At 58.5% G+C, this 10,000-nt stretch overlaps 1 protein-coding gene across 1 annotated transcript in view; it reads right to left on the bottom strand.

Moving 5' to 3' along the window:
- The window catches only part of grid1b (glutamate receptor, ionotropic, delta 1b), a 116,154-nt gene that overhangs the window by 244 nt on the left and 105,910 nt on the right, over positions 1-10,000 (bottom strand). Inside the window, exons 8-17 of the mRNA XM_086139926.1 lie at positions 8,804-8,923; positions 6,522-6,623; positions 6,220-6,342; positions 6,022-6,096; positions 5,596-5,929; positions 5,332-5,470; positions 4,690-4,885; positions 4,031-4,197; positions 2,952-3,192; positions 1-1,603 (exon numbers count right to left, since the gene is read on the bottom strand). The exon at positions 1-1,603 is cut by the window's left edge and continues 244 nt beyond it. Of these exons, the coding sequence (XP_085996052.1) occupies positions 1,163-1,603; positions 2,952-3,192; positions 4,031-4,197; positions 4,690-4,885; positions 5,332-5,470; positions 5,596-5,929; positions 6,022-6,096; positions 6,220-6,342; positions 6,522-6,623; positions 8,804-8,923 (1,938 nt within the window). The 3' untranslated portion in view covers positions 1-1,162. The remainder of the gene's footprint in view (positions 1,604-2,951; positions 3,193-4,030; positions 4,198-4,689; positions 4,886-5,331; positions 5,471-5,595; positions 5,930-6,021; positions 6,097-6,219; positions 6,343-6,521; positions 6,624-8,803; positions 8,924-10,000) is intronic.

The following is a 10,000-nucleotide window of genomic DNA, read 5'->3' as shown; positions in this document are numbered from 1 at the left end:
TCGGACCACTAAGCCGGTCTTCGAGGACCGGTCCAGGTTTGTCCGGAACCCCGGCACCACCGGACGTCTCTTGGAAGGCGGTTTGAGGTCGAAGCTTTGGTCTCCTGGTGCCGGCGTGTCTGGAGGAAGCTGGTCAGATGGAGAAGGTCTTGGTGGAGGTGGATCGCCGCCTTCTGCTCCGTTTTTTATAAAAATGTCCCTTTTTTTCTTTCGATAAAAATAAAAGATGAGACACCGAGACGTCGGCGAGGAGGCGGCGTGAAGGTCGGCCGGAGGTCACGCCTCGGGGGACACGGCGCCCATGCGCTGCTCGCGGGAGCCAATCACAGAGCTCCGACCCGGCCGACTCTTCTCTTCTCTGCGCGAATGCCACGTTTGTCCCGGACCTTCAGGTTACCATGACGACGGGGTCACGGGGTCTCCGACGTCAATCATTTCGAACCGGTTTCACTTGACCGTGTGATCGCCCCCCTCCCTCTGGCCCCGCCCTCTCTCTGGCCCCGCCCTCTGTGGCCCCGCCCCTTCCTCTGGCCCCGCCCCCTCCCGCCAGAGGCAAAGGTCGCCCGGGCAGCTACGATAAAAGCGTCCGGCGTGTCGTGGAAACTCCGAAGATGGGCGCCCGACATCGCAAAAACATAACGTGGAGAAAAAAAAAAGATCTGACCGAAGGGACGGATGCTAACGGTGGGTGTGGATGCTAACGGTGCGTCGTCGCAGAAACACTAAGCCCCGCCCCCTCCGAGCTGCGGAGAGGCGTCGTTCGGACTTCGGCACTTAGAGAACAACCGCAACGAATCTTCGTCTCGCATTCTTATCGGACAAAAATGTACAAACCGTCGGAACAGGCGGAACCTTCCGGACCCCTGGGCAGCAGCGGCGGTGGCGGCGGCGGCGGCGGCGGCGGCGGCGGCGGCCTGGGCGCCCCAGGGTCCAAGCACAGGCTCACATTCCATAGATTTAAACGTCTTTGTCTTTTGAAATCTGTTTTTCAAAAAGCGAGTATTGAAAATAGCCGTCCCGGTCGGGGGGGTATTTACACTGGAGAACCGCAGGACGTCCCGGTTCCGCTCGGGGGCCTTTATGGATCCAGAACGTCCGTCCGCCGTTCCGTCCGTCGGGTTCCGTCGGGTTCCGTCGGGTTCCGTCGGGTTCCGGTGGGCCCTTATATGGAGGTGCTGTGAGTGGCGTCGATGGCTTCGGGTCTGGGTCCCGGCCCCCCCTGGTAGGCCAGGGGCAGGGGGGCCTTCCCGGGGCTCTGCCTGAAGAGCCCCCCGTTGGGGGCCCGGTGCTTGCACTGCAGGGGGCCCCCCAGCGGGTGGTGGGGGTTCAGGGCCGCGCCGCCGGGGCCCTGGGACGGGGGCAGCGTCCTGCCCAGGGTCCCCCCGTGGTGCGGGTGGGGCGGCGGCGGCGGCCCCCCCTCCCCGGGCAGGAAGGCGGTGACGGCGAGGCCCGGGGGCACCAGGGAGGCCCCCCCGGGCTGCATGGCGCCGAGGTCCAGCGCCGAGATCTCCACGGACGGACCGGGGAGCTGCTTGTGGGCCAGGTCCTCGTCCAGGAGGCTGTTCATGCGGCGGTGCACCTGCTCCAGGTTCACCTCCTTGTCCTGGGGGGGCAGAGGGGGGAGACAGAGGGCTGAGACCGGCGCCGGCCCGCGAGCGAAGAGTTTGCGGGTCGCAAACGGGAAGCGGAGGCGTTCCCGGATTAACGGCGGGCCAATGAGAGGAGAGGAACCCGCCGCGGGACGCCGGCGCCGAGGACTCGGTTCGCGGGCCGGAACCTGCCGGGAACATTCAGGAGTCTGGATCGGCCCGGAATGTTCCCGGACCTCCCTGGAGCTCCCGCGCGAACGCACCGACCGACGCTCCCGGCGACCGACGAGGTTCCGATCGGCGCTCTGACTCCGCCTCCCCCTGGCTGCCGCCTGCACTCGCCTTCAACACCGAGGAAGAGGAAGAGGAACCGCCGGCGGCGGCGGGTCCGAAGCCCGTTGAGGGTCGGTGTGTTTGGGGTCGTGGGGCAGGAGGGGGCAGATGTTCCCCAGGAGGCCCCTCAGGTTCTCCTCATCTGGAGAACATCTGCCCTCCGGCTCCACAGCGGCGGGTGCTAGCGCCGCTATCTGATAGCGTAGCATGGTCCCGGCCCGCCTCCCCGCCCTCCCGCCCTCCTGCCCTCCCACCAGGCGGCGCCGCGCTCGCTACGAGCCGGCGGGTCCCGATCGGACCGGAACCTTCTGCGGCGCCGAGCCCGGTCGGGTCCGTCTGTCCCGCGCTGGGCTCGTTTGTTTTGAGAAGACAGATTTTCTCTCTGGAAGCGTGAAGTCATTACCGATGAACGTCGCGGGCGTCATTTCTCCGTTTCAAACGAAGCGCTCGCGCCGATTTTTTCGGAATCGTTTTCAAGCTTTCGGCTGCTTTCATCGTGAAAAGGTGAAATTAAACAGGAACAAGATCCACCGCAGCCCCCGGAGCCGCGATCAATCCATCGATCGGGTGAGGTGGTGGTTTCCATGGCGATGGAAAGCTGACAGAGGGGCCCGGAGCAGTTCGGGGTGCAGAGGGTTCAGACTCAAACACTCATTCATTCCTTCGCCGCGAGGCTGGTTATTGGAGGTTTTGGGGGGGGGGGGTGCTGACGGACAGGCGGAGGCTCCGCCCCCTCACACCTGAGTGGCCCCGCCTCCCGGAGGCTTCACAGGATTTCCAAATAAAGGAACGGCGGCGGCGTCTGAACCGTTTAAACAATCAGCGTCTGAAACATTGGGAAGAAGAATAAGAATGAGAAACACGGGAGTGAAAGAATCCTGACGGACCGACGAGGCGTTCGATCGAAGCGAGGCCGGGGAGGCGGCTCTACAGCTGGGTGTATCGGAGCTCCGCCCGCTCCGGAGCGGGGCCCGGACAGTAGAGCGTGGCGGCGGCGGCGTTGCGGGTCCGGGCCCGGCGCTCGGTCACCTCTTTGGGCTGCTGGCGCCGGCAGCGGTCGCGGCTCCACCAGGCCTCCAGGCCGGCCACCAGGCAGGCCAGCAGCAGGCCCGCCGCCAGGATGCAGAACACGCCGGCGAAGCTGTGCAGCTTGAGGGAGCGCCCGTCGGCGTGGGGCGCCGCCGCGCCGCCCGGGTCGCAGCGCCCGGCCCGCGGCCACCACTTCTGCTTCAGGACGTCCAGGTCGCCCTTCTCCTGCAGCTCCAGGATCCTGCGGGAAGCACAGAAGGGTCAGCGGCGCTCGCGGGAACGGCGCGACGGATGACCCAAGGAGGCCACGGAAGCGTCTGAGAAGCGGCTGCAGACATTCCAGAACCTTCCGAGGATCCGCAGAACCAATCCCCTCCGTCGTGATCTGCCCGACATGGCCAGATGGCCGTAGCAACGAGCACAAGACGGACGCGGCGAGATAGAAGCCGACGATCGATTTGCCCAACAATGGCCGCCGACCCCCGGAGGAGGAGGAAGCATCGTGTCGGAGGTCGTCCAGCAGGGGGCGCTGTTCGCCCTCCTCATGGATGAGCGGCTCCTGGGAGGTCCCGGAGCAAAGCTGAAGAAGAGCTGAGCGGCGGACCAGGGAAGGCCAGACCTTCAAACCCCAGCGTCCTCCATCCCGACGCTTCAGGGTCGGCGCGGAAATCCGGGCGGCGGGGGACGGGAGGGGGCGGGGCTTCATCTGGACTCTCCCAAAGGGTCTTCGCGCGTGAACGTCCGAAGAATCCCGGCCAATCTCGGCGGACCCCGCAGCGAAGGGGCGGGGCCTCGCCGTCGACCGTTCGACCGTTCAGGAGGAACATTTCGACTTCCCTTTTCCGGCGGCGGCCGATCGATACGAGGCGGCTGAGAAGGTTCTCCGGATTCCGGGGTTTGGTTTTCCTTCCAAAGATCACCGTGGGATTCATTTGGAAGCCGAGGAGAAGCTCCGTCGGCCCGCGACGCCGCACCGCTACGCCAGCGCCCGCCGATAATCCGCTCGCGCTGCATTAGCCGGAGGAGAAAATGAATATCCCGAGTTGCGTCTCCTCGCGGCCGGACGGCGGCGGACGTACTTCTGGGAGAAGAGGTCGCGGTACGGGCTGCCGTGCTGCATGGCGATGCCGTAGCCTTTGCTGCTCATGCTGCTTCCTGTCACCGTCACCGTGCAGTCGTCGTCCGTCAGGGCCGCATATTCCAGCACCGCCATGTCCCACAGGAAGGCGTACGGGCTCTTCTTGGCCTGACACACACACACACACACACACACACACACACACACACACAGGGTGACACACTGTCAACACAGGACGTGAAGAATTATGCTAACCCCTCCACATGGTCAACTATTCCAGGTTTTTGATGCATATGATAAGGTGTGTGTGTGTGTGTGTGTGTGTGTGTGTGTGTGTATGTCTGTGTGTGTGTGTCATATTATTGAGCTCATGGATTTTCCAAAAATCTCGTAACAAATTAGCATCGCAGACCACTCAGCACATCCATTATTCAGCCATCTGTAGACACACACACACACACACACACACACACACACACACACACACACACCCAGGCGCTGCTGCAGCTGTAAAGCGTTGCAGTGTAAACAGTGTTTCCTGCACCTGCAGGATCTTCTCTCATCTTCATGTCTAACAATGTTTTTATTTGGGTAAATATTTCTAAGTGTCCATTGGTTCAGGTTCCTCTCCGTTCTTCTCCTCCTCCGGTGACCTCTGACCTTTCGGATGCCCTCGGAGGGGCTGGACACGGAGAAGTCCCGGCCCTGGTTGCTGCTGATGGTCCTCCAGAGCTCGGCGAAGGTCCCGTCCTGCTCCAGAGGGTTGGTGCCCTTGTTTCTGAAGTACTCGTAGACCGCAGAGTCCCGCACCGTCCCGTAGTCCACATCCACCTGCCGGGCCAGGTCCTGGAACGAGCTGACACACACACACACACACACACACCGAAACAGGGGTCAGGGTCAGGACCCGGACCAAGACAAAGACCAGGACCAGGACCGGGACCGGTTCAAGGTCAAGGGAGAGGTTCTGTATCCAGAGATTTATACGACTACTAGAACATAAATACTACCAGTACAACTAGTAATAATAATAATACAAGAACTACCAGTACTACCACTAGTAATAATAATACAAACACTACTAGTACTACTACTAGCAATCATAATTACAATAATGCAAATACTGCTAGTACTATTACTAGCAATCATAATACTACTAGTACTGCTACTAGTTTCTACTTGTAGAAGGAGCTCATGAGAAGATTCTCAGCTTGCAGGAGATCATCTGAAGGAGGCAACGACCTGCTGAGTGTGTGTGTGTGTGTGTGTGTGTGTGTGTGAGTGTGTGTGTGTGTGTCCCACCGGATGGCATGGTCCATGCGGGACACGGTCAGGTAGGCGGCCAGGTTGGCCGTGTAGGACGAGCACACGATGAGCGTGAACAACCACCAGCTGCCCATGACGATCCTCAGAGCCATGGAGCCCACGGGACCTTCAGCACCTACACACACACACACACACACACACACACACACACACACACACAGGTGAGACTTGCTCGGTGTGTGTGAGGAGATGACGAGGACCTGGAGGAGATGACGGGCTGGAGGAGATGTTGGTGCCCACCCTGCTGGACGAAGGCCCCGTACACCATCCAGATGGCGCTGTGCAGGGATCCGGCGGGCGCGGGGGCGGAGCCTGGGTGTGTGTGGGCGGGGCCAGAGCGCAGCGCCTGCAGGCGCGCCAGCAGGAAGACCAGCACGCCGACCACCGGCACGGCGGCGGCGATGCAGGCCCACACGGCCAGGTCGAACGGCAGCAGCAGCGAGAAGATGTCCAGCTTCTCCTCCGGCCGGCGCAGCAGGATCCCCACGCTGTAGTCCAGGTAGCGCTTGCTGAAGTCCACCACGTTCTCCCGCTCGGGGGTGATGGTGATGGCCGACACCGCCAGGTCCGCGCGCTGTCGGCCAATCAGAGACAGCCGGGGTCACCTCGTCCTCGTTCCCCGGGATCCGCCGTTGCCACGGCGATCCGGACGATCGATCGACTGACCTTATTGATGAGGTCGCCGATCATCCCGGTCCAGGAGCCGTTGGGCAGCCGGGAGCCGTACTTACTGTCCGTCACCTGACACACACACACACACACACACACACACACACACACCCGTCAGGCGCACCTTCACGACGTTCACCGTCAGTCCCGTATCTACGGAGCGGCTGCGTTGCCGTGACGACAAGCCCCGCCCACCTGGTAGATGTCGTACTTGAAGCCCAGGATCTTGGCCAGGGCGTCCAGGACGTCGATGGAGAAACCTTTGTACCTCTTGGGCTGGCCCAGGATGTTCTCCGCCACCATGACAAACGGGTCCTCCTGCACACACACACACACACACACACACACACGTTCATGTTTTCAAAATAAAACAATTTCATCTGATAAAAATACAGTGATTGATCAGAAGATCCACATCGTCGGGGTGCAACGCTACGGGCGGACGGTCCGGTAACCATGGAAACGACGGTGTGTGTGTGTGTGTGCGCTCCACCCACCAGCAGCGTGACCACCTTGACGGTGAGGCCCTGCATGCCGTCCTCGATGCGGCTCTCCTTCAGGCTGCCGTTCAGGCCGTGCTGCGAGTCCCAGGTGGCGAGCTGCAGACAGGAAGTGAGGTCACGACCAAACCTCGCTTTTTAATCACAGAAATAAACATTTCGATTCAAAAACCTCCATTTCTACTCTGAAAAGTGTTTCATGTTTAAAATGCGGGTTCGTTTTACGAGGTAATATTTTCCCTCTCACTACCTTTATGCTTGTTTTCTTTGTTTACCGGAAAAAAACAGCTTAAAATGCGAGGACGTAAATATTCACGACGTCCGAAACCGAGCCTTTTATTTTATTTTATTTTGGCGGGTCGGCGGCCGGCCGGGGGAACAGATGAGCGATGATGAAGCTGCTCGTTAAACACGAGGAGACGGCGGGTCCTTTCAGGCCTCATTGTCTCCAGGTTGATAAAGAGCATCTCTGTTACCATGGAGACACACACACACACACACACACACACACACACACACGCACACACACTTTGCTGCATCTCCTATTCAAAATAGCATTTTTTGCTCTAAGCCGTTGAGTGGACTAACGAGGTTAACGAGGGATGGATTCAAACAACAAAGAGGAAACCACACACACACACACACACACACACACACACACACACATGTCATGAATATTCAAATAGGACTGGTGAAGTGAAAGGCTTGACAAGTCTATCAATGCTAATATGCTCGGTCTGGGTGTCGTGCCTTTGTTTTGGCGTGCCGGGGTCAGAGGTCACCTCGTGAAAGCCCACATCCTGAAAGGCCGCTATTGTAGTTAACCGGACTCATTTTCCCCCTCCGGTGATTCTAATGGGTTTTTGTGACGCACGCCGTCATCGTGGTTGATAAACGTCGCCCCGGGTCAGATGAGCAGCCGTCAGAACCCCGACCGGCCCGCCGTCAAAAACAAACTCCGGTTTCTCGGGTTCTCATTTCACCTCCCGTCCGAACCTGCGGACGTCCGGCTTTGTTTTCAGACAGGAAATGAATCCCCTTCAAAACACAGGTCATTTCCAGGTCGTCCACTTTCACCGCTGTCCTCCTGGAAGATGATTGGCTCCTGACAGCCAATCAGGGCTTTCCAGATCATGAACGGAGGGAAAAACAGCTCGGCTTTTATTCTGAGAAACCAGGTTTCCTCTTCCTACCACTGCCATTACCTAGTTTGATTTGGTTGATGGAAAGGGGCAGGGGGCGGAGCCTGAGGGAGGGGGCAGGGGGCGGAGCCTGAGGGAGGGGCAGGGGGCGGGGCCTGGGGGGAGGGGCAGGGGGCGGGGCTTGAGGGAGAGGCTGTGGGCGGGGCTTACAGGTAAACTTTGAATGACTGCATTTCACTGGTTATGTCCACGTGTGGTTGTTTTGCCGCCAAAATGGGACCTGTCAAGGTCACGTGCACGGCCTCGGGGTCAGCCGAGCGCTGCGACCTCCTGTGCATGTGTCTGCATGACCGAGGCAACAGGTGCACGCCATCTCCATGGGGAGGTATCAATCAAAATACAGAGGCACAAATAACCACGATGCATTTCATCTCTTGATAAACACACACACACACACACACACACACACACACAGGTTGTAGTCGTATGCCTCTGCTCATGGTGTTCAATGGAGCGGGATAATAACTGGGAGGCCATCAGGATCACACTGCAGATATGAGTGTGTGTGCGTGTGTGTGTTCACCTAATAGCTGTTATAGAACCCAGGGCTCTCATAACTCAAAAGAAGAAGCCGGGTGATTAAATCTTCATTACAGCAGCGAGCGTGTGTGTGTGTGTGTGTGTGTGTGTGTGTGTGATATAAATCATCCAAAGGGCTCCATGCTACATGTGTGTATCATGTTGTCGGAGGCAGTAACACCGCCATAAGCACCCAATAGCATCCATCTTCTTACAATCACTTCCTGTCCTTTCCTCCCAGATGTTTCCTCATTTCCTCTCCTTCTACCTCCACATCTCCTCCACCCCCGCCTGGCTCTACGTCCTCCTGGTCTCCTCTGGGCACGCCAGGGTTAACGCCGCCGTCTCCTCCTCCCTAACGAGCGGCGGCTCCATCCATCACCTCCATTGTGTCGCCTGAAAGTTTAATCACCGCGGCAACAGCTGGACGTGAAGCCGCAGTCACATGTCGGGGTCACGTGTCGCTTCCCGTCTCCGAACCACCGCCGAAGACGATTAAAGTTCGGGCTCTTCGACGTCCGAGGAGGACCCGCGACCTCCGACCCCTCCGCCGCTCACCCTCTTGATGTCCTTGCCGAAGGTCTCGCTGAAGCTGGAGCCCAGGACCTCGAAGTGGACGTGGGAGTTGGAGCCGTTGTCCTTGAAGTCCATGATCCCCGTCAGGCCGCTGATGTTCCCCTGCAAGACAACAACAGCTGTGAGAACTCCAGGAACTCGCGAGGACACCTTTATTCCTCGTGATAATAATAATCAATATCTGTGACTTTTGTATCGGCAGCAGATACACAAGCATTCTTCTCATAGGTAGCAGCACTACATCCATCTGACATGTATGCTAAATATCACCTGGCACATGCAGTACATGCAGTACATGCAGTACATGCAGTACATACAGTACATGCAGTACATGCAGTACATGCAGTGCATGCGGTACATGTGTCCAGGACTACAGATGGAAATTAGCTATGAGCTATAATCTGGTACAAACATCTCTGCCTCTGTGCTTAATGTATTTGTTCACTGTCCTAATAAACAAACAAACAATAAACATGCAGTACAAAGTGTAGAAGATAGTGAGTGCAGTCAGAAGAAACGCAGGTAGAAGCAGGAAATGCTGGAAAAAAAGTCATATTAATGTTGAAGGTCTGTGAAGGTTGAGGAGCAGCTTCTCCTCCAGCGGGTCTGGACGCCTCGAGGTCTCCTGCTGGCCGTTCGGGCGTCAGAGGGTCGGCCGTCCACGCCGTCTCCTTGGCTACTTCATGTCGCCATGGAAACCAGCCTAACCTTCACCCCTGCCTTTTTTCTTTTTAAGGTCGCTGTCGTCGGCTGTGTTGGTACAGCCGTCGCGACGCTAACCGATGCTGCCGAAACGACGTTCTATAGCGACGGCGGCTCAACCGTAGCGCGTCATCGCTAACGATCCGATCGGCGGCGTTAGCGCTCTCTGGTTTAAGCTAACCGTCCGGACCGTTGGATTCAAGCATTTATATACCGCTTCCCCCCAACCGAGGTTCTCCGGTTCCTCGTGGGTCGGTTGCTGAGACGATCCTTCTCTCTGATTTCCTCCAGGATCTGCCTTCAAACCAGCGACGGGCCGAAGTTCTGAGCGCTGAGCGGCGCCGCGGAGGAACCGCGTCAGATCGGGCGGCTAACGAGCTGCTCTTTTGAAAGATGTACTCTTTGACTCCACTGGGTCTCCAAGGCATTTTGAAGTTGGGAGATCCTGACACCACCACCCCCCCCCGCGCCGCCATC

This window comes from Fistularia commersonii, chromosome 32, assembly GCF_037954325.1.
Source record: "Fistularia commersonii isolate RoL2024-O1a breed Wild chromosome 32, RoL_Fcom_v1.0, whole genome shotgun sequence".
Lineage (NCBI taxonomy): Eukaryota > Metazoa > Chordata > Actinopteri > Syngnathiformes > Fistulariidae > Fistularia > Fistularia commersonii.
This window is presented reverse-complemented; position numbering and strand designations above follow the sequence as displayed.